Raw genomic sequence first — 27,792 nt, forward strand, 5'->3', positions numbered from 1 at the left:
TTCTTATTTTACAAACTTAGTAAACCCTTTTCATTTGAAATTATTTTAAAAAATTTTGAGAATCTAGAAAAAGCATCATTTTTATGTGAAAGGAATAATACCCATGTAAACCTTGAAAAATCATCAATAATAACAAAACCAAATTGCTTGCCACCAAAACTTGAAGTTCTTAGTGGTCCAAGTAAATCTATATGCAACAGTTCTAAAGGTATAAATTTGAAACCATATTTTTAGATTTAAATAAAACTTTAGTCTATATTTCTATTTAGCATGCATCACAGATTTTATCTTTTTCAAAACTTAATTTAGATAGTCCTATAACTAAATCTTTTCTAGCTAGTTTTGAAATTAGGTCCATGCTAACATTAGCTAATCTACGATGCCATAACTAACTAGTCTTGCTAATTTTGGCACTAATGGCTACCAAGCATTGCATATTTTTCATGGATAAATGGTCAAGATTGATCAAGTATACATTATCATGCTTATGCCATGTGAACTTAATGTCATTATCATTAGGACTAGAAACAATACATATAGAGGATTCAAATGTAACTTTAAAACTTTTTCACATAATTGGCTAATACTTAAAAGATTATGCTTAAGACCATCTATTAGCAAAACATTTTCAATAAATGTAGAATGAGTGATACTAATTTTATCAATTACAATAATCTTTTCTTGGTTGTTGTCGCCAAAAGTGGCCATCCCTCTTTTTTTAAAAAAAATAAATAAATTGTGATTCATCCCCTATTATGTGTCTAAAGCACCCACTATCCAAGTACCATTTTCTATTTGCTCCATGAGCTGCTAGGCACACCTCATCCTCATGGGCCATGAGGCATAGGTTTGTTGTTTCTTGATCTTCTTCCCCTAAACTAGATTTGTCGTTGTTACTCCATTTAGTGACCATTGCATTTTAGCCTGCTTTAAAGTGCCTTAGTTCTTGCATTTATAGCATACAAGCGGCTGCTCTTTTTTCTTTTCTTTGCTTTGCTCCCCTTTATCCAAAGGCCTTCTTTCTTGTTATGTTCTTCTTATAAATCTTCTGAATTCTCATTATCAAAGCCATTTCCTCGTCCCATTCTGTACTATGAGATTCCTCGCTCTCATCTTCTTCTTGAGCATTTGATTTGAGAGCGATGGTTCTTCTTTTCTTTGATTCTTCTTCTTCAAGGTTTTGTTTGATAAATAGCTCGTGAGTGATCGGCGAACCCATCAGTTCTTCTAGAAGAAAGGCATTAAGGTCCTTTGCTTCTTAGATAGCTATGATTTTGGCCTTCCACGTCCTTAGTAAAGACCTGAGAATCTTTCTCACCTAGTCACTCTTAGAATATGACTTACCAAGACTTTTAAGACTATTAATGATATTTGTAAATCGAGTAAATATATCAGAAATAGACTCACTAAAGTCCATTTTAAATAGCTCATAATTATGCAAGCAAATTGATTTTAGATTCTTTAACCTGGTTAGTGCATTTATGTGTTACTTCCAGCCTATTCTAAATTTCTTTAGCAGAAAGACAAGTAGATATTCGATTAAATTTATTAGCACCTAAAAAATAATACAAAATATTCATGGCCTTAGCATTCAATTGTGCCATCTTCTTATCTAGCTCGCCCTATTTTCCTTTGGGTTTGAAAAAAGACACACCATCAATAATCTTTGTAGGTGTGTGCAATTTATTAACTATGACACTTCACATGTTATAGTCAAGTACTTAAATAAAAATGTGTATGTATACTTTTCAATAAGTATAATTTAAGCCATTGAAAAGTAGAAGTCTATTTGTGGATTGAACCTTAGCCAGAGAGGTACCAACAAGAGCTGTCATAGAACTTCAACTCTTGATGATTAGGTCAATGAGTGGCTTAAGTACCAGAATTTAATACCATTTATTGCCTAGTTATATAGCCCAAGAAAGGGGGTGAATTGAATTTTTCAAAAAATTTAAATAAATGCAGAGGAATTAAATGCTTGATAGAAGAATATAAATTTTAACAAATGACTAATAAGTAAACATACAAGAGATTAAATGCAAGTAAGATAATCAACACAAAGACAAAAATTTTATAGTAGTTCGGTGCCAGCTTTGCACCTATGTCCACTCTCCAAGACTTTCTTCTTGAAAATTTTACTATAATCTATCATCTATATTACAACATAATTGTTTTTCGAGTTTACAACCAAATCCAGTTGATTTTTTCATGCAATCAACCAAAATCTTCAATCGATTGTTTTCTGAGTTCATAATCAACCTAGTTGCTTTTCCCACAAAATCAACCAAAACCTACCGCGATTATTTTTTAAATTCACAATCAACCCAATTAAATTTTCAGGAAATCAACTAAAACATTCACAATCCAATTTCAGGTTTGGATAAATTTTTTTCTCAAGTTTCAATTTCTGAAACTTGTTACAACAAAGAATAGAAAGAATTTAAGCATAATATAGTGCAGCTCTTAAACGATGAATACACAAACAATAAATGGAGCTTGACTATATTGATTGGCTTTGATTGCTCTTGAAGACACTTGATCAACCATATGATGTTGAAGATATGATCTTTTAGTTAGCAATAAAAGCTCTTGAATGATATTCTCTTTGAAACTCTTTCTTTTGCTTTCTCTTTTTTGCTCTGATGGATTTTTCTTTATAGTGCTTGAGGTCTTCTTTTCTTTTGGTGTTCTCATGTATTTATATTCTTTGGAAATGGTTGTAGCACTTTTCTAATCGTTAGACAGGTAATAGAATTGTTGTGAGATGAAAATAGCCGTTCTAATTCACAAAAAACTAGTCATTACTGTTGTTAGGCATAGAGGGGTTGACTCACCATTTTCTAAGGTCGACTCATGATCTTCATGAGTTGTCTCAAACTTATTTCTATCTTTGTTGCACTCTATCTTTCGTCTATGACACTTGTGAAGTTGGCTCTTTCAGTTCAGGGTCGACTCATTACTTTCAGGCATCGACTCTTCAATGGACTAAGTTTCACTACTTTTTGTTTTTTTACTGTGGCCGTTCTGGGGTCGACTCATCTGTTTCTAGGATCGACTCTAGCTTGACTTGAGTCTACTCGTGAATTCCATTGATCGACTCGTCAATACGATAATTTTTTCATCTCTTTGTTTTTTCTCAGTGGCCATTCAAGGATTAACACGCTTTTGTCTAAGGTCGACTCTTGCTAAGCTGGAGTCAGCTCGTATACTTCATGAGTTGACTTGTCATTATGTTAAATTTTACGGCTTTTTGTTTGTCTGATCTGGGGTCGACTCGCGATCTACTGGAGTAGAATTGTGAAAGTATATCAGACAGCAACAATATGCCGGGGTCGACTCGTTGCAAGCCTAGAGTCGACTCTTAAGGTAGCTTGGGATAAAATTCTCTGTCTTATATGTGAGCTTTCAATAAATGTTTTTGTGGCCTTTCTGAGGTTCAACTTCTTGATGTGATAGATCTGAAGGCTTCCTTCTTTGCTTTCTAAAATTAATTAATTAAACTCAGAGCAATAGACTAGTCAACATTTGACTCAATTATTTTGCATCATCAAAATCAACCCTTTAGGGCCAACACCTAAGGATAGAAACAAATGCCTCCTAACCTACTTGAAACAAACCAAATCCAACAATAACTTGGACTTGATGATATTCTTTACTAGGATCTCCAAATGAAGACATGAGAGTACTAATAATTTAGGCTAGGCCTCGATATGCAAGGTATAATAAGAATATAACTCATTAAAAATGTGGTGAGAGAGGAGTATCTTTGTTTGAGAAATACAAAACGACATTTTTCGAAGAGGAAAGAAAGAAAAAAAAAAGCATGTACGAATAAATTGATGATCTTCTCCTCAGCTGACATTTTTTTTTCCAAGCACCTTAAAGAGTAAATTTGTTGTACATCTTTTTCCGCACACCTCTTTACAGAGCTTGTGCTAGCTGAACCTTTAACATACAGCAGCAAGTCCATTAAGAAACCATCCAGGATGAGATAAAAGTAACTAGATTTTCCTACATCGACTCGTTACCAACTGCTTTATATTCCAAGCACGGAGTGTGACTTCTTAGCTTTTGAACGAAGAGACTAGAGGAAGTATGATATATCACAATTCTCAAGAGATACGGCAGATGCAGTAGCGGCATTTCATTTAACTCGCATGCAGCTGGAAAACTTTTATTAGCTAATAGGAAATCCGAGGAACAGAACATGGGAAAGATAGTGGTGCAGAAAAATAATGTGGCTAAGAAAATATGGTACCCAGGTAAGCTAATAAATTAATTAGTCCATGGATGTTGGGCAATTCTATAAATCAGATTCTCAAGCATGATAATATTATACGCAGACTAGTAGTTGCACTGTACCTTGTTCTTGATTAAGATAACAGATCTGGGAAACAAGGATTAGCAACCAAACAAATTCATGCTTCAACCCAGTGGATCAATTCACTTTGCAGGTTGAATTAGTTGGAACCAATTGTGTGCAACAAAATTCTATGCATCTGAATTGTGTGAGTTGGATTGGCTTTTTCATTTTATCTAATTTCGATCAGCATCATGAGATCGTCGTCGCTGATCAAATCATGACTCATTCATAGATTCTCCACTCCTATAGTTGGCTGTCATCCTAATGCTAGCCCTACAATCTTCCCATTCAGGCTTGGCACCAGCATGGAGTCTTTTAGATCTCAGCATGCTTTGGTAACCACAATGGAATCCAATACCTCTAGTGGAAGCAGTGGTTCTGTATCCACATTCTGGTTTCCAAAGCTGACATGGGCTACCATGGAGGAATAAATCGGTATCATATCGAGAAAAGATATCATTTGCATCTTCTTCTTCTTCTTCTTCTTCTTCTTGGGATAAGGATTTGGGTCTTAAGTCCTAACCCACTTTATTATTATAATAAGAAGGAAGGAGTACATGCAAATCTTGAGCTTGTGACTCTTAGGCCTTTGGAGCCAAATAACAGGGTAGAAACTCAAAGAGGAAAGAAGGGGGACATAACAGCACAGGTTTCCAACAGTATTGCATGAGAGTCAAGGAATAAGAGAGGGAAGAGAGGACATGAGAGTTGAAATGGATTTCAAGTAGGTGGATTTAGCAACTGAGTCTAGTCCTTCAGCAGAAATAGTGCTTGCTGAATTACCAAGTTGGGGCAAACGCTTCAAGATGAATTCACTTGTTTCTTTTCTTTCCACGAACACTAAAGAATGTTGAGAACAAACAATCCCATGCAAGAAGCAGAATTCCGTTTTGTAGAGATGACCTCCAAGATGAGTTTCGACTGGGGAAGGTATAGCAGGAAAGGTAGACCAAACAATCATTTGCAGCTTCTTCAATAGACAAAAAAAATGTTATAGTTTTGAATAGCACTTCACCCTCAGCATTGAGTGGAACCAGTGGCAAAAAATGATTTATTCAGTTTACCCAACAAATTTAACCACCTTGCAGTAACTAAGAACGGTGGTTTTCTGAGAAGAGACAAGCAGTAGTTCTACAATAAGAAACTTTTTTTTTTCTTTAGTACTAACGGATGAGCCAGCATAACATTGAAATGGCTAGTTACTTCAGTTGGTGTTTTATCATGTGCTGAGGCCTGGGGAAGGTAAGGAAGCTCAGATTTGTGCATAGAGGTGAGGAGAGGATCTCAATGGAAATATCTCTTGATAGGAATAGACGGATAAATGTGAAATGCCTACACATCTAAATGGAAGAAGTCTTGATAGTTATGGTAGATATTTTCAAGCACAGTAAATAACATTTCCTAAACATATGAAAGCCAAAATGAATAACATTTAATAACCTAAAACTGCTGATCAACAAATAGAGAATTCTGAAAGATCCTATTATCAAACTAATGGAAGATATTGCCTAAACAAATAAATCAGTGAGACTAGCTGTTCCAATAAAATGTGTGGCCATGCAATATGCCTTGTTCTCAGAGCTGCTTAAAATGCAAACAATTAGTTATCATCTCAGACATTGAAAATGTCATGCAAAATCACAGGGGCAAAAGCATGAAGATTAAGGCAGCAATTTACCTTAAGGTATTGGTATTGAATCTTGCTAGCATATCACACTAATGCAGATTTATCTAAAGAAATTTGAGGACAACAATAATTCCTTAGCTATGTCACAAAGTATAGTAGCACAGTTCTAGTCAGATATGTTCCCCGATACACTGAAACACAGAAATTCTATGTCCATAGAGCACATGAAAGGAAGTAACTCAATCTTCCTTCGATGCTAGAAAATGGAGACTACCCCAACTTTTTTCTGTTCATGACCCTATCAACAGACCAGCTCCAAACTGGAAATAAAATCACATTTGGAACATACTTGGTAACTTAGTTGATCTGAAAATAAATAGCCTACAATAACAGACAGGATTCATCCTGGTAATCTGCTCTTATTTCCCATAAAAGAGGATTTGCTACAATTATGTCACTCTTTCAAATGCACCACCAACCTGCATATGAAGCCATTCTGTCACTGAACCCTGCCCATACTCCCTTGCTGGCTGCGTGTTGAATGCCAAGCTAGAAGTTGTATCATATGTTTGAGCACCAAACTGGTAAATAAAAGCAACGTGTCAGCCTAATCTCATGATTCAACCCCAAAAAAATATTGTATATCAAAATGGATTTCATATGCGTTTAAGCTAAATGGACAACATGACATGAATTTTGTTATATGTAATGGTTCGGTGATATGTCAGTAATTTTGCCCCTAAATTTGAAATATAAAAATTCTGGGCACTGGTATGGTAGACATGGGCTCTGAAACACAATCTTCGTACACTAGAAACTTGCATGCACACCACCATGCCCTGTCCATGTCCCATGCAAAAATATTGCAGGATGTGGACTAAGTGCATAACCCAGACTAAAGTTAATGCAGCCAAGTGTATGAATTGGATAACCAGCCATGATGCAGGCCTGTAACAGAGATCCATCTGACTCAAATCTCGTGTACACCCTTAGCTAAAGAGTCACAGTCCTACAAGACTGTACCCAGATTATTCAAAGAGAAAGGCTCCATCATTTATGACCAGCAAGGTATGGAATCAAAACAAGCATATTTATTCAGATCCATTTCTTAAAGAAAATACTTGAGACTTGATATTGTTAGTGATAAATCAAGGTACCAATACTAAGGCCTTAATAACATAACCAAGAAAAAGTGAAAAGTGCTGTTAGATATTTGCCTGATGAAAGCATAGGTAATTGTTGAGGCAATTTCTACAGCCCAACAATTTTCCTAATATGATAATCAAACAGCCAGAAAGATATATTCTTGTCGCATATATAGACAGTAAATGAATTTGCTCGATATGCATTTACATCAACTTACATCTTTAAGGGGGAACCCTTCAATGCCAGCATTGATGCGGGAATTAACGGCTTCTAGCTTCATTGATAGGAACTGCGAAATCCAATATTGTAACTACTTTAAAAATAGTGGAAAGTGTACAGGACTCAAGAATGTCAAATGCCCGAGAAATGCGTACCTCAACCTGACGCTGTAATGCCTGGATGTAATTAATTATCTCATCAAGGACTGATGCTTTACCAATTACCTGCTAGCAGGAGCAATTCCATAAGCACAAGTTTATATTAGCAAAAGCTAACTCTAACACAGAGAGAAAACTAAGTCATATATATGTTGTAATCAGGAAGAACTTCTGCAAAATAATCACATATAATACCCAGCAACATATATACTTGAGCAGCATAATATGGAATTGTGGCATTAATAAGCACCTTATTACATCCAGGGACTAGATCTTGGAGAATCTTCATTCTTTCGCTTATTTTTTCTCTCCTTGCCTGTGACAATCAACAGATTCAATCAGTAAAACAGCCTGTTGTGATTTCATGGCACCTAACACCCAAGATCCTATGTTTTTCATCATGAGTCCAATGTTTGACAAAATATGCATGAACAAATAAAAATGAATGGTGTGTGAGTTGTATCATCTCAATGCTATTTCCATAATCCCTTTTAAGAGGAGATTAAAATGTCTTTGAATAGGTATGCTAGTCAAAACGTAGAACTTGAGCAAAAAGAAAAGAAACAAAAGTTTATAAGCTTATAACTATTAGACACATGCTTACTCTCTCAGCGAGGCTGTGGCTGTCAGTTGCTTGACCCCTTCTTGCTCTCACATGGATGTAATCTTGTTTGGCGGACTCAGTGGGTGGAGGATTTTGATCCATGGTCTTGTTGCATATACCTGAACTTGCCTCAGCCTCCATTTTTAAATTGCTACTTTCATTAGTAGATTTGATGACCTTGAGACATTTAACTTCAGAATCAGTCTGAACCAGAAAAACAATCAAATTAACATCAAAAAGACTGAGATGTCCAAACTTACAACTCAACCCAAATCACCCATTATCCCAAAAATATACTCAGCCCTAGGTAACACATCTTTTAATGCTCATTTTCCTAATAGCTGTAGTCTCCAAGTATTCCAAATGTATAGCATAGTCCTCAAATCGCTAAGAATAAATAATTGAAGGAGCCCAAACAACAAGAGAATTTAAATCACAAATTTAGGAGGCATTGGGATGAGAAAAGTCTATATATTAGATGGATAAACCTGGCTAGATTCGTGGTCTACTATTGTTTAGATACAGTACATATTAAGTTCGTTGATGCAACCAATCATGAAAACATCATACAATAATTGTTTCACTTAGTAACAAGGTTTCCAAAGGCACATATGAGGATAAGTTATTTGGCTTGTCCTTGAAAACTAGACCAATCATAGATTATCAATCTGACCCATGTCATAAAACTGCTTGCAATAATGGGTCTCAGGTAGAAATATTTATTCATCAGCTTGACTTCAGGTCTGTTTTTTGGACTTGACCATATTTAGGTCAGGTTTAGGTTGAGGGTTTCTCCACGTGACTAAAATCTGAATTTTCTAGCCCATACATACCCACCAAGCTGCTCAAACCTGCCCAAATAATCAGACTCAAGGGTAGATGATTTTCATAATCAGGTAGTGTTCAAGTTCATTTGTTCTTACCTGATTATAATCAGGTTGCATTCAGTTGAAGGTTTTTTGGACCTGATACAGACCTGACCATGACCAACTCTACCAGTCATGATGCAAGAAATGAATCACAATCATTTATTGCATGTTACTTAATTCTCATAATTGAGGACATTTATATCAAAATCTTGGCCCATTGATACTGATGAGGAGTATGGCTTAAGCTTAACTAGCTCATATGTATTGCTTGTATATCAAGAGACACTAACATCTGGATTACTGATCAGTAATGTAGAACTTGTAACTAGCATAATATGTAATTAACTGTGCCTATCAGAAGCCCAGAAACAAAATAAGAATGAGCATTTGCATCCATAAATAAGTCCTTCTCTACCATTATTCCTATCAAAGGCATTCATGAACATAATAATAAGTTCAGGAGAATGTTCGCACCAGAGAAATTAATGTAGAGATGTTGAGAAATTGTGGCAGAAATCAAAAAGGCACTCCTTAATCTAAGCAAGCATAGCCCAAGGTGAATATGTAGAGCAACTTTTGTTTGTCGTTGTGTAGCATATCAAAGCCCTTCCAACAAGAAGATAGGTCTATATATACCATTATCAATAGTAGAAGACATTATGAGATACTATACTATTACTTTCCAAGATATTTCACAAAGATTTCCATTGTTCAATAATGATCAAGATAAGATATTTATGGTGGTCAACTAATTCAATAAGCTAGCATGTTCAATACCATGTAAGAAGACTATCACTAAGAGGAAGAATCCAAGCTATTATCTTAAAATGTTTGGGAAAAATTTAGTCTTCTGGGGGATGAGTTATACCAGGTTAAAGCAGAGCAGCACCTTCCACTAGCAGAGATATGAGCAAAGAGAGGTTTTAGAAAGGAAACTGCTTCATCTTTGAGGTAGTTATCCTTGCTAATAAAAACCTATGACAATATTGGCATTATCAACAACATGAAAATAATAAGGTCATTTATATGTTAGCTCAAAAAGTGTCTTTTGAAGTAATGTTTGGTCAACTAGAACAAGTGTCTTATAGGTGAAGGTCAAATGACACAGAGGAGAGCCAGTATAAGCTCAAAAGTTTCCACAGAAAATCAGCAAGTGCATCTGGAGCTTGAGATGCAACAACAATGTCATGGTAAAAGTATAAAGTTCAGCACAACTGAAGTCCAAATTCAAGACTGTAAAATGGTTTTGTTTCATCAAGATGAAATGCAATCAAGGAGAAACAAGAAGCTGAAGCCAATACACCATGAGCCCATCAAAATTCTAAAGAAGGTTAAGGAGAAAGTTTTAGTTTAATATACCAGAACATCAATGTAGAGGATTTCATGTTGTGGGAATTTTCTGCAAGGTGGTTGAACGTTTAATATACCCACCATAAGCCAATCCACCATAGCAAGTTGCATGTTTTCCATTTGCGTATGACTAATGGGAGAAGCAAGAAAAATCTCAGGTTCAGAACTGTGGACTGAAAAGAAAGGAAAAAGAAAGGAACAATAAAAGGAACTAAATTCCTAAATCCAGGGATCAACAAGAGCACTAGACAATTAAATAGAAGGTCTAGAATGGGTTTCAGGTGCATAAAACAGCTGATCTTTCAATAGACTGAACCATATCCTCGTTTGACCTAACGGTGGCAAAAGACAACAAACCTGATAAAGAAACCCAACCTAACCCTATGTGCGCTGAGTTTTGGCCAGGGTTCTTTTCAGTTCGAATCAGATAGGTCACAATTTTTTTTTTTAACTCGGATTTTAAATGATTCATGCACAAGTTGGAGCTTTATCCAACTCAGGTATTTTGACTTGGATTCTAAATGGGAAGAGGAATATTGGAAGAAAAGAAAGAATGAGATGACATCTACTTCTACAAGAGAACAAAATAAAGAATGGCATATATGAATGCCTAAATTTTCCCTTTTAGCAATGTGACACCAGCATTTGCAAATATATAGAGTGGGTGAAATGCCAATAAGTAGACAAACAAGCTAAGGCAGCTCAACTCTGTCTCATTTTCCCTCATTATTAATCAGATTAAAGAGCCCTACCTCTTGCTATGGGTGTACACAAGCTAGGAAGGTAGAACAAATCCCTAATCTTAGTTGCTTTAAAGCTTGGACTTGCAGGTCGGGCATGGGAATGTCATCACAAGCCCTTTGTACCTTGGTAGTACCTATAGAACGACAAAAACAGTAATTAAGAAAGACAAAACATTATGACTCCTGGCATACTTCTAAAAGATTGAGCTTGGCATTTGAATTGACATTCAGGTGGCCACCTATCTTTGAGGGAGTTGGAAGCCGTCATATATAGATCTTTGATAGAATCTTTATAAACCTTTCCATGCAAGTCCACTGCAAGATTGTTGTTTCAGAGATTTGTATTACTTTGAAACTTGGGTTGCTCAGAGGCATATAATTAGAAAAGTTTGTAGGAGCCTTAGCACTCCTAGAACATCTATGCATGCTGAAATGTTTATTGATCAATAGACACTTCAATAATTGCTATGAACATTGATTTTAAATGAATGATATAAAAAAGGTTCATCAGCAATGAATTAATTAGATATGTTGGTAAGTCAAGCTTAATCAAGTTAAACCCGACCAGGCCAAGATATTCTCAAGCTTGGATCACTTACTAAAAAAGTTAGCCTTATTTAACCAAAAACGAGTTACTAAAGGTTCACTTAATTAACAGTCTTACTTTCCTAAGTGATGTTCAGGCTCGAGAAGAAGCAATTCCTGATAAGATCATCACTATAAAAGTAGGTGAAGCTTGGTAAAAGCCTGGTCCAGCCCAAGCCAGACAACATGCATCCTTACTTCCATTTCTCTTTCTATTCCAAATACGAGAATCCTTTTTATTATAAATCATTTAAACATTTCTAGACTGCTTTAGAAGTTTCAAATTCCCAGTATGTTAACTTTTTTCTCGATTTAAGAATGTACTCTCCTCTTTTACAACCTCTCCTTCACTTTAACATCCCAAGAACCACTCTCCTGATGCATTCTGGATCCCATCATATTTCAAACCTAATAGGAAAAGGGGGGGAGGAAAAAGAGAAAACATGCAAGGTTGAAAGTGATTTGAGTTGTCAAGGAGCCCATTATCAGAACAAAGCTTTAAAAACCACGACCTATCAAATGGTTCGCAGCTTATGTCAGATTTTGCTAGAAATGCCGGTGCTATATTAACACTTGTCTACTAAGACAAGCTTCAGTGGAGTTGTATGACTTCTCTGTAGTGCATGTTGCAGCTTCCATTATTAAGACCTAGTGACACCAAACAATTTCCTCTCCTGCAAAAGGTAGGAATAGTTATTGGCTCAATTTCACATCAAAACAGATTGTAACACAAGCAGCCAACCATTCGCTGGGGCATCATTCATTAATAGTGTGAGTGGTTTTGGCCCCTTGTTGATGCATGCTATTATTTCTTTTCATTCTCTTAGTTGACATGATTGATCAAATGAAATCATAATTTAAAGGTCTGAGGAGGATGCCTTACAAGAATGCTCAGTTCCAACTTAAAAAAAACCCAACCCTTTTGTGGTTTAGCAGCTGCCTACCATCAGAAGTAATATAAAAAAAGGTTTTCTCTAATTAGAGGATCATCTCTACTAAGTGTCGTGTCTAGGCTCTCACCCTGAGTTGGCTTACCAAGATGAGTTACTTTGTTAAAAGCATATTACTTGCACGAGATTTAGAACTTCCATGAGTAGCCCCCGTCTGCAATTAGGGGTTTAAATATCAGTCTATAGTTTGGCTTATAAATGCTATATAGGACCTTAATAGCATAACACGAACCTTCATATCTTTAGGTATTCACAGATAACACATATCGGATAATCTAGCTAGCGCCAAGACATTTATGCTGTATAATTCATAAGACAGTTATAGAGTGCATTTACTGCTTCCTATTTACGAAAAAAAAAAAGGAGTAGCACAAAATATGAAGGAAAAAAAAAAAACAGATGTCAAATTGATTAGAGATGTTCATTTTTTTTCATTTTACAGAAAACCCAATTAGATTGGTTAAATTAGCCATAGGATGATATATCAGTGGATTCTTCACAAGAACAGTGAATACCAAATAAAGAGCATGAACGATTATGTCTTCAAATAAAGGCACCTCCAAAGCCTAGGAATCATTTACGTCCAGAATAAAAGTGTCATAGCTGTCAACCAAAAAAAATTGCTGGTTTGTACAGGGAGAAGACTAGTGCAGCCTGATTCAAATTAAAGTTAAGGTACCACATCACTGGATGTCACTATCCAACAAGAAAACCAAGAAAGGTAATATGTCCTAATCAGCAGCTAGGAAATAATTAAATAAATAAGCAATCTATCACTATCCAACACAGATCAATCAACCATAACCACAGCATATCATAAATATGTTCAATTTTGAAAAAGGAAAAGAAAAAACGACTCATAACCTTCTAAAAATCCAATCTTTTGATACTCTGCCCCGAAATTACACACAAAAAATCCCCTAAATAACCACTCCGGACATCGATTTCTTAAAAACCACACACGGATCACAGAATCAATTCAAGTTATTTGACTCTATAGAATTCCTAACATCCAGAACACTTCAATTACTCCAAGAACTAACAGAATTATATAATTACCAACTCATTGCCACTGCTGGTCGAGGCGAGCTTGGACGACTCATCCTCGGAAGCCGAATCCCTCCGGTTCCTCCTCCCCCGGCTCCCGCCGCTCTGCTCGGTAACCGTGGACTCATCCAGCGACACATCCCGGTTCCCGACGGCGGCGACCTCCGGTCCGGGAACCATCCGCCCAACTCTCGGCCCTGACTGTGGCGCTCCGACCGTCGGGAACTGCCACATCTCCGGCAGCGGCACCTGCGACACGAGCAAAGGCGGATCCATTGCTACAATCCCCTGAACCCTCTCGATCTCGCTTCACATAGCCCGAAATCCCCCTCTATCAGATCATCCGATGGTGAAGTAAAACTCAGATCCGTGCCTCCAAGAAGCTGACGGTGCTCGCAAACTCGAGAAAGGGGGAAATGAAGGAAAGATTGGGGCCCTATTTAGTTTCTGTTTGTTATTGGTACGAGCTGGATGGGTTTTCGTTTGGTTCCCTTTGTTGGTGCGTTAAATTGGGTGAATATATGAAGGACGTTCCTAATTTACCATATAGAGAGAGATATATTTTATAGAGGGTTGGCAGGAAGTTTATTGGGGACTGTTGGGGGAAAATCCAAGTCGTGCCAACCAGGAAGGCGCTCGACCAGGGAGCGCCGACCAAGAAGGCGCTCGACCAGGGAGCGCCGACCAAGAAGACGCCCACACTAAAGGCGCCCGACCCCACAACGCTCAAATTGGAGGCACTCCGCTGAGCAACCAGCTCGGCTCGACCAAGTGCCGAGCCCATGCCTTGTCCAAATATTCGACCCCAGCCTAATCCCTTAGAGAATCTGACAACTAGATACTTGGCTCCACCGTACTCTGTTGCCGTCGTCAAGCCATTAAGGCACGTGACCTCCGCAGGCTTTCGGCATGCCCTATCATTAATGCGCGTGACCCCTACGAGCCTCCAATGCACTCAACCATTAAATGAACACAGCTCAAGATGATCTCCGGATCACTAGACTATCAAAGCGTATGGCTCTCCCTGATCACCGGTTCACTCGGCAATTAATGCACTTGCTATCTACGAACCCCAGGCCCACCACGGCCGGCGGTTCAACCACTCCAACAGGTCCGATCAACCATGACAATTCGCTGACTCCGGTCTGATCCGGCCTTATTCTCCACAACGCCATTAATGAGCATGATCGTGCCCAATTATCACGAAAAAGACAATTTACCCTGTGACCTCTCAGGTAACATAATATTCTTCTATAAAAGGGAACCTGGGGGAAAGAAAAGGAAAGGAACAAACATTCTCCTCTTTTACTCTACTCATATACTAGCCCCCCTCTGACTTAAGCATCGGAGGGCCGGCGCCGGAGATCCCGGCCACCGGCTTCTTGCAGGACTCTCCAGGAGGACGTCTCCAGCTGACGCGCCGCCACCTACTGTTCCGGCAGCGGAGCTCCTCCCCTCTCGGCCCACGGTCGCCCCCGGGTCCAATTTCCAGCAACAGTTGGCGCTAGAAGAAGGGCCCGAGTCGCGGCCATGAAACTGAGAAGTAAAGGAGTTTCCAATGCCTCTCGACGTCCTCCACTCAGTCCCGGACACTCCATCCAGAACTCGCCACCTCCGGCCGAGTCAACTCCTCAAGTTCGGCCGGAGCAGTTTGATGCCCTGGTGCAACAAGTCCAGGCCTTGGCCACCGCTGTCCAAAGCTTGCAACCTAGGGGCATCCCGACGGCACCGCTCCCTCCAGCCCCAGTTCAGCCGGTGCCTCCTACAAACGGACTTCCCCTTCGAGGTCAGGACTCTCAAGTTCAGGCCTCCCTCTGGAGAGAGCATCCGGTTAGGGGTCCTGGTGGCTGGCCACAACCATCAGAGGCTGAATCGGTCCCAGGGCAACCTGCACCGGAGCGGACCACCGCGGCGATCCCCCAGAATGATGAGCTCGACAAGAAGGTCGAGAAGCTGGAGCGCCAGATTCAGGCACTCCACGGAAGGAGGTCGGGACGTGATGGTGACTTCGAATTCACCACGAAGTCCCCTTTCTCCCAACAGATTGAAGATGAGCCGGTCCTGCCACGATTTAAGATGCCCCAGGTGGAGCATTACAACGGCAGGACCGACCCCCTTGACCACCTGGAAAGCTATCGGGCCCTAATGGCCCTACAGGGAGCCTCGGAGGCCATGCTGTGCAAAGCCTTCCCAGCAACACTCCGAGGACCAGCCCGGCTTTGGTTTACCGGGCTGAATCCAAACACTGTTTCCTCCTTCGAGCAGCTTGGCAGACAGTTTGCCAGCAACTTCGCTGCCAGCCAACCCCAGCGTCGGACATCGGACTCCCTCCTTGATATAAAACAGAAGGAGGGGGAGTCCCTTAGGGAATATTTGGACCTATTTACCGCCGCGACATGGGAGGTCCGGGAGCTTGACCAGTCAATTGCCATGTCAGCACTAAAGACTGGAGCCCGGTCTTACAGGTTCCTCTTCTCCATCGAGAAGAACTTCCCTGCGGACCTCACCGAAATGCTGGTTCGGGCACGGAAGTATGCGAAAGCCGAGGAAGCTGTTGCCATTAGACGGAGCGGGCCGAGCAGACTTCCAAGAAGCAGAAAAGATGCCGCGGGGAGCGTGGCCATCCTAGGAGCCCGTCCCCGCGTCGGGCCAAGAATCCGCCCCGTCTGAAGAGTCCACCCCGATTACGGGGACCACCTCAGCAGAGGTCACCGCTTCGCCCGAGGTTTCCGCCACGGGCCCGCATACCCGAAGGGAGGTATGAAAACTACACTCCCCTTACTGCTCCTCGGACCGAAATCCTCATGGAGATTGAGGGCCGGGATTATTTCCGGCCCCCACCCTCGAGACGAGATCCCGGAGCCCGGCGCGATCCCCGGAAGTACTGCCGTTTCCATCGGGATCATGGCCACGATATGGAGGACTGCTTTCAGCTCCGGGACGAGATCGAAGCACTCATTCGCCGAGGGGTGCTCGATCGGTTTGTACGAGGCCGACGTGAAGAAAAAAGGCCAGCGGAAAGAGCCGCACAATCTGAAGATCCAAACGCCAACAGGCCCATCGCCGGCACCATCAACACCATCCGAGGCGGGGCCTCGGTCGGAGAAGCTCCAGGGGGAGGGACCTCCTCGAAGCGCCTACGCGCCTCGGAAACCATCTCATTCTCAGATGAAGACTTGGAGGGAATCGAAACTCCCCACGATGATGCTGTGGTCATCTCTATGATCATGAATAGATTTGATGTAAAACACATCTTAATCGATAATGGAAGCTCGGCGAACGTTTTGTATTTTGATGCCTATTGTAAAATGGGGATGACAGAAAAGCAACTACGGAGGATGGATACTCCGTTGGTCGGATTTACTGGAGACTCGGTCCCCGTAGAGGGCGAGGTCGATCTCCTAGTCACGGTCGGGCTCGCCCCCCAGGAAAGTACCGTGAGGATGGGCTTCCTTGTGATACACCTGCCCTCGGCTTATAATGCCATTCTTGGAAGACCAGGGCTCAACGCCCTTCGAGCCGTGGTTTCAACTCGCCACCTGCTTATGCGATTTCCCACCAGCCAAGGAGTTAGCGAAGTCCGTGGGGACCAGGCGGTAGCGAGACGATGCTACATGGCGACCCATGAGGCGAAGCGACCGGCCGAGGTGTCGGTCCCAACAACAGACCAGCCTTCGGCTGAAACCCTGGAGGCATGGGTCGGCCCTCAGAAGAATCGGGTAGAGCCCGGTGAGCTACTAATCCAAGTTCCTTTGCACGAAAACTTTTCCGAGCTAACTGTGCAGATCGGTTCCGGCCTCAATGATCGCGAAAGGGATCGCCTCGTCAATTTCTTGCGGAGCAACATGGACGTCTTCGCCTGGTCGCCCACGGATATGCCAGAGATAGATCCGGAGGTCATGGTCCACCGACTCCAAGTAAAGCTGTCCTGCAAGCCCGTGCGACAAAAGAAGCGAGGTGCCGCTCCTGAACGACAACGAGCAGCAGCCGAGGAAGTTGATAAACTTCTCAAGGCTGGCTTCATCCGGGAGATATCCTATCCAGAGTGGCTCGCCAATGTGGTCCTCGTTAAAAAGGCTAATGGAAAATGGCGCATTTGCGTGGACTACACCGACTTGAATAAGGCCTGCCCAAAGGACAGCTTCCCACTTCCCAGTATCAACCAGCTCGTGGACTCCACCTCGGGACACGAGCTGTTGGCATTCATGGACGCCTTCTCCGGATACAACCAGATCCGAATGGCGGCAGAAGATGAAGAAAAGACAGTCTTCATCACCGACGGGGGTACCTATTGCTACAAAGTAATGTCATTCGGCTTAAAGAATGCCGGAGCAACTTATCAGAGGCTGGTCAGCCGGATCTTCAAAAACCAAATAGGCCGAAACATGGAGGTCTATATTGATGATATGTTGGTGAAAAGCAAGGTGACGCAAGATCATATGACCGACCTCGGTGAAGCATTCTCCACACTCCGAAGGTACCAAATGAAGCTCAATCCGGCCAAATATGCATTCGGAGTCACCTCGGGCAAATTCCTTGGCTTCGTAATTACGTAGCGGGGAATCGAAGCCAATCCTGAAAAGATCCGAGCACTCCAAGAGATGATGCCTCCGAGGACAGTCAAGGAGGTACAACAGCTCACGGGCCGAGTCGCAGCCCTCGGGAGATTCATCTTCCGATCAGCCGAGCGCTGCCTTCCATTTTTTGTAACTCTTAAGAAGCCAAAGAACTTTCTATGGTCGGCCGAGTGCCAGCAATCTTTCGAAGAGCTCAAGCACCTTCTTGCGTCCCCTCCCCTGCTCACAAAGCCTCGGCAGGGTGAACTCCTCTACCTTTACTTAGCTGTTTCTCCTGTAGCAGTAAGCTCGGTTCTGGTTTGGGAGGAAGGCAAGCTCCAGAAACCAGTATATTACACCAGCCGGGTCTTGAGGGATGCTGAGACCCGATACTCCAAGCTGGAGAAGACTGTTTATGCCTTGGTCATCTCAGCTCGGAGGCTTCGGCCCTATTTTCAAGCCCATACTATGGCCGTGCTGACTGACCAGCCAGTAAAGCAGATCCTGCAAAGATCAGACCGCGCAGGCCGGATCACCAAGTGGGCCGTCGAGCTCGAGGAATTTGACCTCGAGTACCGACCCAGACCGGTGATCAAGGCGCAGGCACTCGCCGACTTTATAGTCGAGTGCACTATACCGAACGAGGCCAAGCCCGAACCTGAGCCTGCGCCAACAGAGCAAACCCCGAGTTTGGCGTGGGCTCTGCACGTCGATGGTTCTTCAAACTCGGGGGGCAGCGGAGCGGGTCTCATCCTCACCAGCCCGGATGGGGTGGTTGCCGAACAAGCTCTACGCCTCGAGTTTTCTGCTTCCAACAACATGGCGGAATACGAAGCACTCGTCGCCGGGCTCAAGTTAGCCAGAGAGCTAGGAGTGAAAGACCTGAGGGTCTTCAGCGATTCTCAGCTCATCGTCAACCAAATCCTGGGTGACTTCGAAGCCAGAGACCCCACAATACAGGAATATCTCCAGAAGGTACGGGATCTCACCTCGACCTTGAATTCTTTCCACATCCAACATGTTGCCAGGTCAGAGAATCTTAGAGCCAACCAGCTGTCAAAGCTGGCATCCTCTCGCATGAGCGAGCTCTCCAAAACGGCGGCACTGAAGTATCTCCAAAAACCCAGCACGGAGGAGCTCGAGCAGGCCCTTTGCATTGAGTTCGAGCCAAGCTGGATGGACGAGCTCATCAGCTATCTGCAAGACGAAGTCCTCCCCGGTGATGAACGTGAGGCTCGTCGAGTGAAGCGTTCCGCCGCCTGGTACACATTGCACGAGAGAAAGCTTTATCGAAGCTCTTTTACCTCTCCCCTCCTCAGATGTCTCCGCCCGACAGAGGATGATTATGCAATGCGTGAAGTACATGAGGGGATTTGTGGAAATCATCTGGGGGGACGAGCACTGGCGCATAAGATTTTGCGCCAAGGATACTACTGGCCGACACTCCAGAAGGATGCCTTGGACTTCGTCCGAAGATGCGACCGATGCCAGAGAAACGCCAATGTCCAGCGCCGACCCTCAGCTCCGTTAACCTCCATCAGCTCCTCTTGGCCTTTTGCCCAGTGGGGGATCGACATCTTGGGACCATTCCCTCTGGTGACCGGGCAAAGGAAATTCCTAGTCGTCTCCATCGACTATTTTACTAAGTGGGTGGAAGCCGAGCCACTCGCCCGGATCACCGAGCAGAAGATGCGAGATTTTGTCTGGAAGTCAATAATCTGCAGATTTGGACTCTCCCGCGTCCTCATATCGGACAACGGCCGCCAGTTCGACAATCTCCGCTTTAGAGAATTCTGCTCCGAGCTTGGCATCGACCACCGCTTCACCTTGGTCGCACACCCTCAGACGAACGGAGAAACCGAGGTAACAAATCGTACTATTTTGCAGGGGCTCAAAGCCAGGCTCGACAAATCCAAAGGACAGTGGGTCGAAGACTTATACAATGTCCTGTGGGCTTACTGGACCACATTTCGTGTCCCCACCGGCGAAACTCCTTTCAATTTAACATATGGAACGGAAGTCGTCATCCCGTTGGAGATCGGACTCCCTTCTCCGCGGGTAGAACACTATAATGCCAGCTCCAACTCCTCACAGCTCAGAAATAACCTTGACCTAATCGAGGAGACAAGGGAGGCCGCCCGAGTTCGCATGGCGAGGTACCAGCAAAAGACAGCGCAGTACTACAACGCTAGAGTCAAAGTTAAATCCTTCAAAGCAGGGGACCTCGTCCTTAGAAGAGCCGAGGCCTCCCGACCAACCGAGCAAGGAAAACTGGCTCCGAACTGGGAGGGACCTTACCGAGTTACACGCGCCCGGCGGCCCGGAACGTACAAGCTGGAGTCTCTCGATGGAACCCCCATTCCACGAAGCTGGAGTTCCAAAAATCTCCTCGTGTACTACCAGTAGAACCCCAAGGGATTTCCCATTTTAATCATAAATCTCACTTTTTTACAACAGCTTATGTGCAATTGTTCAAATGCGCCAATTCTCCTAATGATTGTCTCATGGTACCAGACTTCGCCCAGCTCGTCAATCAGCATAGAGCGAAGCCGGACGCCTTAACGAAACCTTGGAGCATCAACATCGAGCTCGGCTCGATCTCCATCAAACATCGAGCTCGGCTCGATCTACATCAAATACCTCGACTACGGTCGGGATGCCCCGATATTTCGAGATGATGGAGCACCTTCGTGGTCTCCCTGAAGATGTTCGAGAGTTCGGGATGCGGTCTCCATCAAACATCGAGCTCGGCTCGATCTCCATCAAACATCGAGCTCGACTCGATCTCCATCAAACATCGAGCTCGGCTCGATCTCCATCAAATACCTCGACTACGGTCGGGATGCCCCGATATTTCGGGATGATGGAGCACCTTCGTGGTCTCCCCAAAGATGTTCGTGAGTTCGGAATGCGGTCTCCATCAAACATCGAGCTCGGCTCGATCTCCATCAAACATCGAACTCGGCTCGATCTCTATCAAACATCGAGCTCGGCTCGATCTCCTTCAAATACCTCGACTACGGTCGGGATGCCCCGATATTTCGGGATGATGGAGCACCTTCGTGGTCTCCCCGAAGATGTTCGTGAGTTTGGGATGCGGTCTCCATCAAACATCGAGCTCGGCTTGATCTCCATCAAACATCGAGCTCGGCTCGATCTCCATCAAACATCGAGCTCGGCTCGATCTCCATCAAATACCTCGACTACAGTCGGGATGCCCCGATATTTCGGAATGATGGAGCACCTTCGTGGTCTCCCTGAAGATGTTCGTGAGTTCGGGATGCGGTCTCCATCAAACATCGAGCTCGGCTCGATCTCCATCAAACATCGAGCTCGGCTCGATCTCCTTCAAATACCTCGACTACGGTCGGGATGCCCCGATATTTCGGGATGATGGAGCACCTTTGTGGTCTCCCCGAAGATGTTCGTGAGTTCGGGATGCGGTCTCCATCAAACATCGAGCTCGGCTCGATCTCCATCAAACATCGAGCTCGGCTCGATCTCCATCAAACATCGAGCTCGGCTCGATCTCCATCAAACATCGAGCTCGGCTCGATCTCCATCAAATACCTCGACTACGGTCGGGATGCCCCGATATTTCGGGATGATGGAGCACCTTCGTGGTCTCCCTAAAGATGTTCGTAAGTTCGGGATGCGGTCTCCATCAAACATCGAGCTCGGCTCGATCTTCATCAAACATCGAGCTCGGCTCGATCTCCATCAAATACCTCGACTACGGTCGGGATGCCCCGATATTTCGGGATGATGGAGCACCTTCGTGGTCTCCCCGAAGATGTTCGTGAGTTCGGAATGCGGTCTCCATCAAACATCGAGCTCGGCTCGATCTCCACCAAATACCTCGACTACGGATGGGATGCCCCGATATTTCGGGATGATGGAGCACCTTCGTGGTCTCCCCGAAGATGTTCGTGAGTTCGGGATGCGGTCTCCATCAAACATCGAGCTCGGCTCGATCTCCATCAAACATCGAGCTCGGCTCGATCTCTACCTGTTCGTGGTCAGTGAAACATCTGATGGCAACTGGTTTCTTCCATCATGCCGGCGTCCCCAGAGAACGGACTCCGAGCAGAAGAGCATTTTCAAAATTGCCGAGCAAAGTTCACAACCTCGGCGTAAGATGCTCATGGTACCAGGTACCCTTTCGATTAATGTCTTACATTATTTCATTTACTTCACTCCTGATTAATTAAGTACCTGAATGAAACCCCGACTAGCGCCGAGGTACCTGGCCGGGCCAATCATTGCCTGGCCTCGCCCGTCCCGCATGCACTGCTCGACAACGAGCTGTAGCCTGGTCTATACCGGCAGCTCGATGAACTCCCATCCCGAGCCTCAGGATATCCGACTTGGTTTTCTCGGAAGAAGTCCGACAATCCGCCTCGGCAACCTAAGGTCCGAGTTCGGATTCCGAATAAAATTCGAGTTGGGTTAGTGACCTTTGGTCCTAGGGCTCGGCCGAATTCTGAGCTAAGCTCGAGAAGGCTTGCCGAGCCTAAGCGCATCTTCTCAGACCTAAGCATCGCGACATCGCTAGTCGAAGGTCCGAGCAGCGGAAACTCGGACCTGAGCTCGGACTGGACAAATATGCCGAACCTAAATACAGGTCTAACTGCGTAGCAGACGAAATTGGGGCTGCAGAGCCCAAGTCCTTGGAACCTAAAGCGGATCCGATTGAAGAAACCTAGGTCTACTAAAAATCGAAACATGAACCAATTGCAAGTTACGAAAAGATATTCATTTAAAGGAGCCCGAAGGCTAAGTACAAAGTGTAGGCTCGGCCTTATAACAATATGAAGGCCATCCCAATTTACAAAAATGAAGAAAATGAAAAACCTAAAGCTCGGCTCTATTGTCCTCGGCAACTTCGGGGACGGCTAGTTCCTCCGCGACCGAGGTTTCTACCTCAGTAGCCTCGGCAACCTCGGGAGCAGCCTCGGGCGCCTCGGCCGGGCCCTCCTGGGCGGCCTCATCGACCGCCGGAGCTTCCGCCTCCGCCTCCGATTCTTCGACCCCCGCTCCTGGTTGAAGCAAGTTGAGGTCGAAGTTCGGGAGAAGTCACCGTAGTTGGTTGCGGAAGTCTTTGAAGCCCTGGATGAGCCCATTTACGCCTTCCTCCTCCAGTAGGTCGCGAAACTCTTCCGATTCACGGAAGAGTTTAACGGCGTCCTGGGCCTTCTCCCGAGCCTCGTGATACGCGGCCTTCCGCTCCAGATTCTTTATTTCTCGTTCGCGAGTGACGAGCAAGGACTGCGCGTCGAGCAAACGAGCCTCGAGCTCTTGGGCCTTGAGGTGAGTTCCCCCACCTCCTGCTCGCGGATAGCGAGCGTCGACTCGGCCTCGGCCAGACGAGCATCCACGGCGCGCACTTCGGATCTGACCAGTGTATGCGCGCCCTTCTCCTCTTCGAGCTCGGCAGTCAGAGCCCGAATCTCGCCTTCGGCCGCCTCCATTCTCGTCTGGAGCTCCTGGCGCTCGGCCTCGGACACTAGACGCCTCGCCTCGGCCTCGGCCTCCTCGTGCCCCCGCTGATGCCTTCGGGCTCGCTCCCGATAATCTTGGATTATGTGCATCAGCATCTCGGTCTCGTGCAGATGCTGCAAAAGACGGACGTGAGAAGCGAATTCAACTTGAAATAAACTTGCCCAAATAAAATAAAGAGGTTAATTTATCCGAATGGCAGAGCAAAGGGCTGAGTCCATGAAGGCGCCATAATTCATGGACCGAATCTTGGCCTGGTCGGCCGGAAGCAGCGCGACCTGAAGAACCTCGCGCGCTATCTGGGGATTATCGAGGGCTGAGTCGCCCTCGAGAACCGCCCAACCGGGAGCGTAAGGCACCCTCTCCCTGGGACCCGACGAGCCCGGAAGACTGGCCTCGGCTGGCCTGGGCGGAGCCGACCCCGTAGCTCCTTGACTATTCCCCGGCTCGGGACTGGGGAATTGGGGTCAGACAGGCGGCCGATCTGACTACCGCAAAGTTGGAGCGGGGCGCGCAAGCGCCAAATCCGCCGTTGAACTCCTCCTTCCCTGGTCGGTGCTCGGGGCTTCCTGCCGACCAGGAACTTGCGAAATTGGCGCCGGGCACGGGAGCGCCATCGTAGCTCCACCAGAGCTCGCGCCCCTAGAACCTGGGCCCTCCCCCCGAACAACCTCGGAGTGCGCGGTACTGGGAGCGCCCTTCTCGGCGACCGCGGCGGCCGAGACCTTTGCCTTCTTCTTTGGCTCGGTCGGTTCTCCCGCAAGCTCGGCCGCCCTTTTCTGAAAGCGGGCGTACAGAACTTCACTCTTGGTCACCATTTTCGCGATATCTGCAAGGGCGAGCAGGATTAGAATGCAGAATGATAGCAGAAAAAAAAAATATAGGACTATTATTACCCTTACCCTGAGGACGCGCCGAGCTCAGGCCAACATTCACTAGAGCGTCCTCGCTTATGAGGCCACTCAGCAGAATACCGTCCCCGAGGCTGCGAACGGTGTCAAGGATCCCCTGCTCGCGCGTAGAAAGCTTGAGGACTTTGTTGACGGTCCTAAGTCGGCTCAGCCTCCACCTAGGGTCAAACCCCCATGTCCGCTCGAAGCCCAAGAAGAAGAATTTCTTCTTCCACTCATGAATGGATGATGGGGCGCCCTGGAAGAGTGGCCGACCCGCCCGAAGGGCGACATAGAGCCACTCTCCATCTCCCGGGTTCGACTTCAACATGAAAAGTCGCCGAAAAACGTTCACAGAGGTCGGAATCCCGAACGCCAAACACAGCGACAGGAAACCGACGATTGTCCTCCAGGCATTCGGAGCGAGTTGCGCCGGGACCAACTGGTACTTCGTAAGCAACTCGTTCACGAACCCGTGAAAGAGAAATCGTAGGCCGGCCCAGAGTGCCTCCACGTACACTCCGATCCGGCCTACCGGGAGATTCGTTACTCGATCCTCCAATCTCGCAGGCTCCAAACGGAACCCTCGTCGAGGAAAGAACCATTCCTCAACCATTTCGACCTCTAGCTCACTCATGGTGGACTCGATATCGCTCGGATCGGGACCCATTAGGAAGAAGAGAGGAAAGGATTCTGGAAGGATAAAAAAAAGAGAGACCTGTGAAGTTCGCCGGAGATTGGAAACTTCGGACTGAGAAGAAGCTGGAGGAAGAAGACAATAAGAAAGTAGCTGGAGGCCAGGTGAGGGCTTATGTAGGTTCCTCCAACGGCCCAGATCAGCGAGGAAAAACGCTGCTCCTCGTTCAGATCATGACGCGTGTAGGCTCGAGAGCCGGAGCGCCGCATTCAATTCAGGCTGACGCTTCGAACACAGAAGCGCCTCGTCGGATCGTGCGGCCCTATCATGAGCCCACGACGCGAGGACGCTTCGAGAAAGGCACCCTAATAATGAGACGTTTCGGGAAAGAAGAGACGCCGCCTATTAAAAGCGCCTCGAAGCGCGCGATAATTCGAAATTTCCCTAACTCATAATGACCCGACTAAAACTACTTCCTACACTCAAGCTGGTGGCCAGCTGGAACTCGGAAGTCGGGGGGTAGTGTTGGGGGAAAACCCAAGTCGTGCCAACCCGGAAGGCGCTCGACTAGGGAGCGCCGACCAGGAAGGCGCTCGACCAGGGAGCGCCGACCAGGAAGGCGCTCGACCAGGGAGGCGCCCGACCCCACAACGCTCAAATTGGAGGCACTCCGCTGAGCAACCAGCTCGGCTCGACCAAGTGTCGAGCCTATGCCTTGTCCAAATATTCGACCCCAGCCTAATCCCTTAGAGAATCTGACAACTAGATACTTGGCTCCACCGTACTCTGTTGCCGTCGTCAAGCCATTAAGGCACGTGACCTCCGCAAGCTTTCGGCACGCCCTATCATTAATGCGCGTGACCCCTGCGGGCCTCCAATGCACTCAACCATTAAATGAACACAGCTCAAGATGATCTCCGGATCATTAGACTATCAAAGCGTATGGCTCTCCCTGATCACCGGTTCACTCGGCAATTAATGCACTTGCTATCTACGAACCCCAGGCCCACCACGGCCGGCGGTTCAACCACTCCAACAGGTCCGATCAACCATGACAATTCGCTGACTCCGGTCTGATCCGGCCTTATTCTCCACAACGCCATTAATGAGCATGATCGTGCCCAATTATCACGAAAAAGACAATTTACCCTGTCACCTCTCAGGTAACATAATATCCTTCTATAAAAGGAAACCTGGGGGGAAAGAAAAGGAAAGGAACAAACATTCTCCTCTTTTACTCCACTCATATACTAGCCCCCTTCTGACTTAAGCATCGGAGGGCCGGCGCCAGAGATCCCGGCCACCGGCTTCTTGCAGGACTCTCCAGGAGGACGCCTCCAGTTGACGCGCCGCCACCTACTGTTCCGGCAGCGGAGCTCCTCCCCTCTCGGCCCACGGTCGCCCCCGGGTCCAATTTCCAGCAACAGGGACCAAACTATTTTTTATAAATAGAAATAAAAAAATATAGGATACCTCCTCAACTTAGGTCAATTTTAGAGACACCTTCTCGATTTTAAAATTTTCAAACAAATTCGTCTAGGTTTCCAAACTATTTTAGATTGGTTCTATTTATGTTTGTTAAATGAGTAGTGTCACATGACAATCGCATGATAACATAAAATTATATTACCGCTGAGGTACCCTTGGTATCATAAATGATGGTGTCCTGATTTAAATAATGGATAGGAAGTAAAATGTATCTTTCACATGAAAGAATGACTCATTAATTTTTGTGCGAATCCACCATTGGATCACCTATTGCATGGATTTCAAAGTGCTCCAAACTTTTTTATTTATCCATTTGCGTAGATCTCAAAGCAACAATCATTCATCCTCTTGCGTAGATCTTAAAACGACTAGTGGATGATTTGGATTATTCATCCATTTGCACATATATCAAAGCAATCGATAGATAATCAGTATTACTCATCCACTTGGACAAATCTCAAAGTGGTTGCATGGATAATAAGGATTATCCATCAGCCTATATATATCTTAAAGCTTGGGTGAATGATTTGGAACCCCATCATCGAAAATATTGTCCTAAGTTGGAGACTTTCGGCTATTAGAGATCCCAATACCATAATTCCCAGGTAGGGAATTGCCGATGGATTTCTAGCCGAATAGGGATAGTGATCGAGCTAGGGGGGTGGAAATCTTGACCAAGGGCTTCGATTGCTGCGGAGCTCTGATGATTGTCGAAGAGGTTGCAAAGGTGAGAGAGTAGAGGGGTTGTGGATAATTTAATCCTGAGAGATCAGGGTTTGAAGAGAGGGATTGACGCATGAGCTATCCGTCTGTGTTGCTGCATGCGTCGTGCTTCAGCCGTTGGCAATATAGAGGAAGAGGAAGAGAGGTCGATCCGAACCCTAGTTCCTATTGTAGTTAGAGATGATGCTTGAACAAATTTCAAAGTAATCATATGAATGATCCAAAAATTCATTCAACTATATAGATCTCAAAACAATCAATAAATGATCATATTAAAAAAAGGAGAAATTTTTTTTGTTATTTAAAATAGTAGGCTAATGTCTTGAAGGACTTATTTG

General features: G+C 44.9%; 1 protein-coding gene across 2 annotated transcripts; it reads right to left on the reverse strand.

Annotated features, from left to right (window-relative positions):
- Window positions 1–6,056: 6,056 nt before the first annotated feature.
- Window positions 6,057–14,159, reverse strand: LOC103720673 (transcription factor BHLH089-like). Of its 2 annotated transcripts, none has more exons than XM_008810499.4 (6): window positions 13,674–14,159; window positions 8,118–8,294; window positions 7,764–7,829; window positions 7,511–7,579; window positions 7,354–7,425; window positions 6,057–6,571 (listed from the first exon to the last, which is right to left on the reverse strand). In XM_008810499.4, the coding sequence occupies exons 1-6, from the start codon at window positions 13,935–13,937 to the stop codon at window positions 6,440–6,442; spliced, it is 780 nt and encodes a 259-aa protein (XP_008808721.2). In that variant the 5' UTR covers window positions 13,938–14,159; the 3' UTR covers window positions 6,057–6,439. The 2 variants fall into 2 exon arrangements, with proteins under 2 accessions (XP_008808721.2, XP_008808720.2); XM_008810498.4 differs by having other exon boundaries at window positions 8,118–8,321; window positions 13,674–14,155.
- Window positions 14,160–27,792: the final 13,633 nt, after the last annotated feature.

Source organism: Phoenix dactylifera, unplaced genomic scaffold (genome assembly GCF_009389715.1).
Source record: "Phoenix dactylifera cultivar Barhee BC4 unplaced genomic scaffold, palm_55x_up_171113_PBpolish2nd_filt_p 000706F, whole genome shotgun sequence".
NCBI classification, from domain to species: domain Eukaryota; kingdom Viridiplantae; phylum Streptophyta; class Magnoliopsida; order Arecales; family Arecaceae; genus Phoenix; species Phoenix dactylifera.

Excerpts from the sequence above, each read along its gene's own strand:
- LOC103720673 (XM_008810498.4), bottom strand. The coding sequence starts at position 13,937 with ATGGATCCGCCTTTGCTCGTGTCGCAGGTGCCGCTGCCGGAGATGTGG. Across the intron at positions 8,322-13,673 it reads CCAGCAGTGGCAATGAGTTG|ACTGATTCTGAAGTTAAATG; the intron begins GTAATTATATAA and ends TTTCTGGTTCAG. Across the intron at positions 7,426-7,510 it reads CATTACAGCGTCAGGTTGAG|TTCCTATCAATGAAGCTAGA; the intron begins GTACGCATTTCT and ends TGGATTTCGCAG.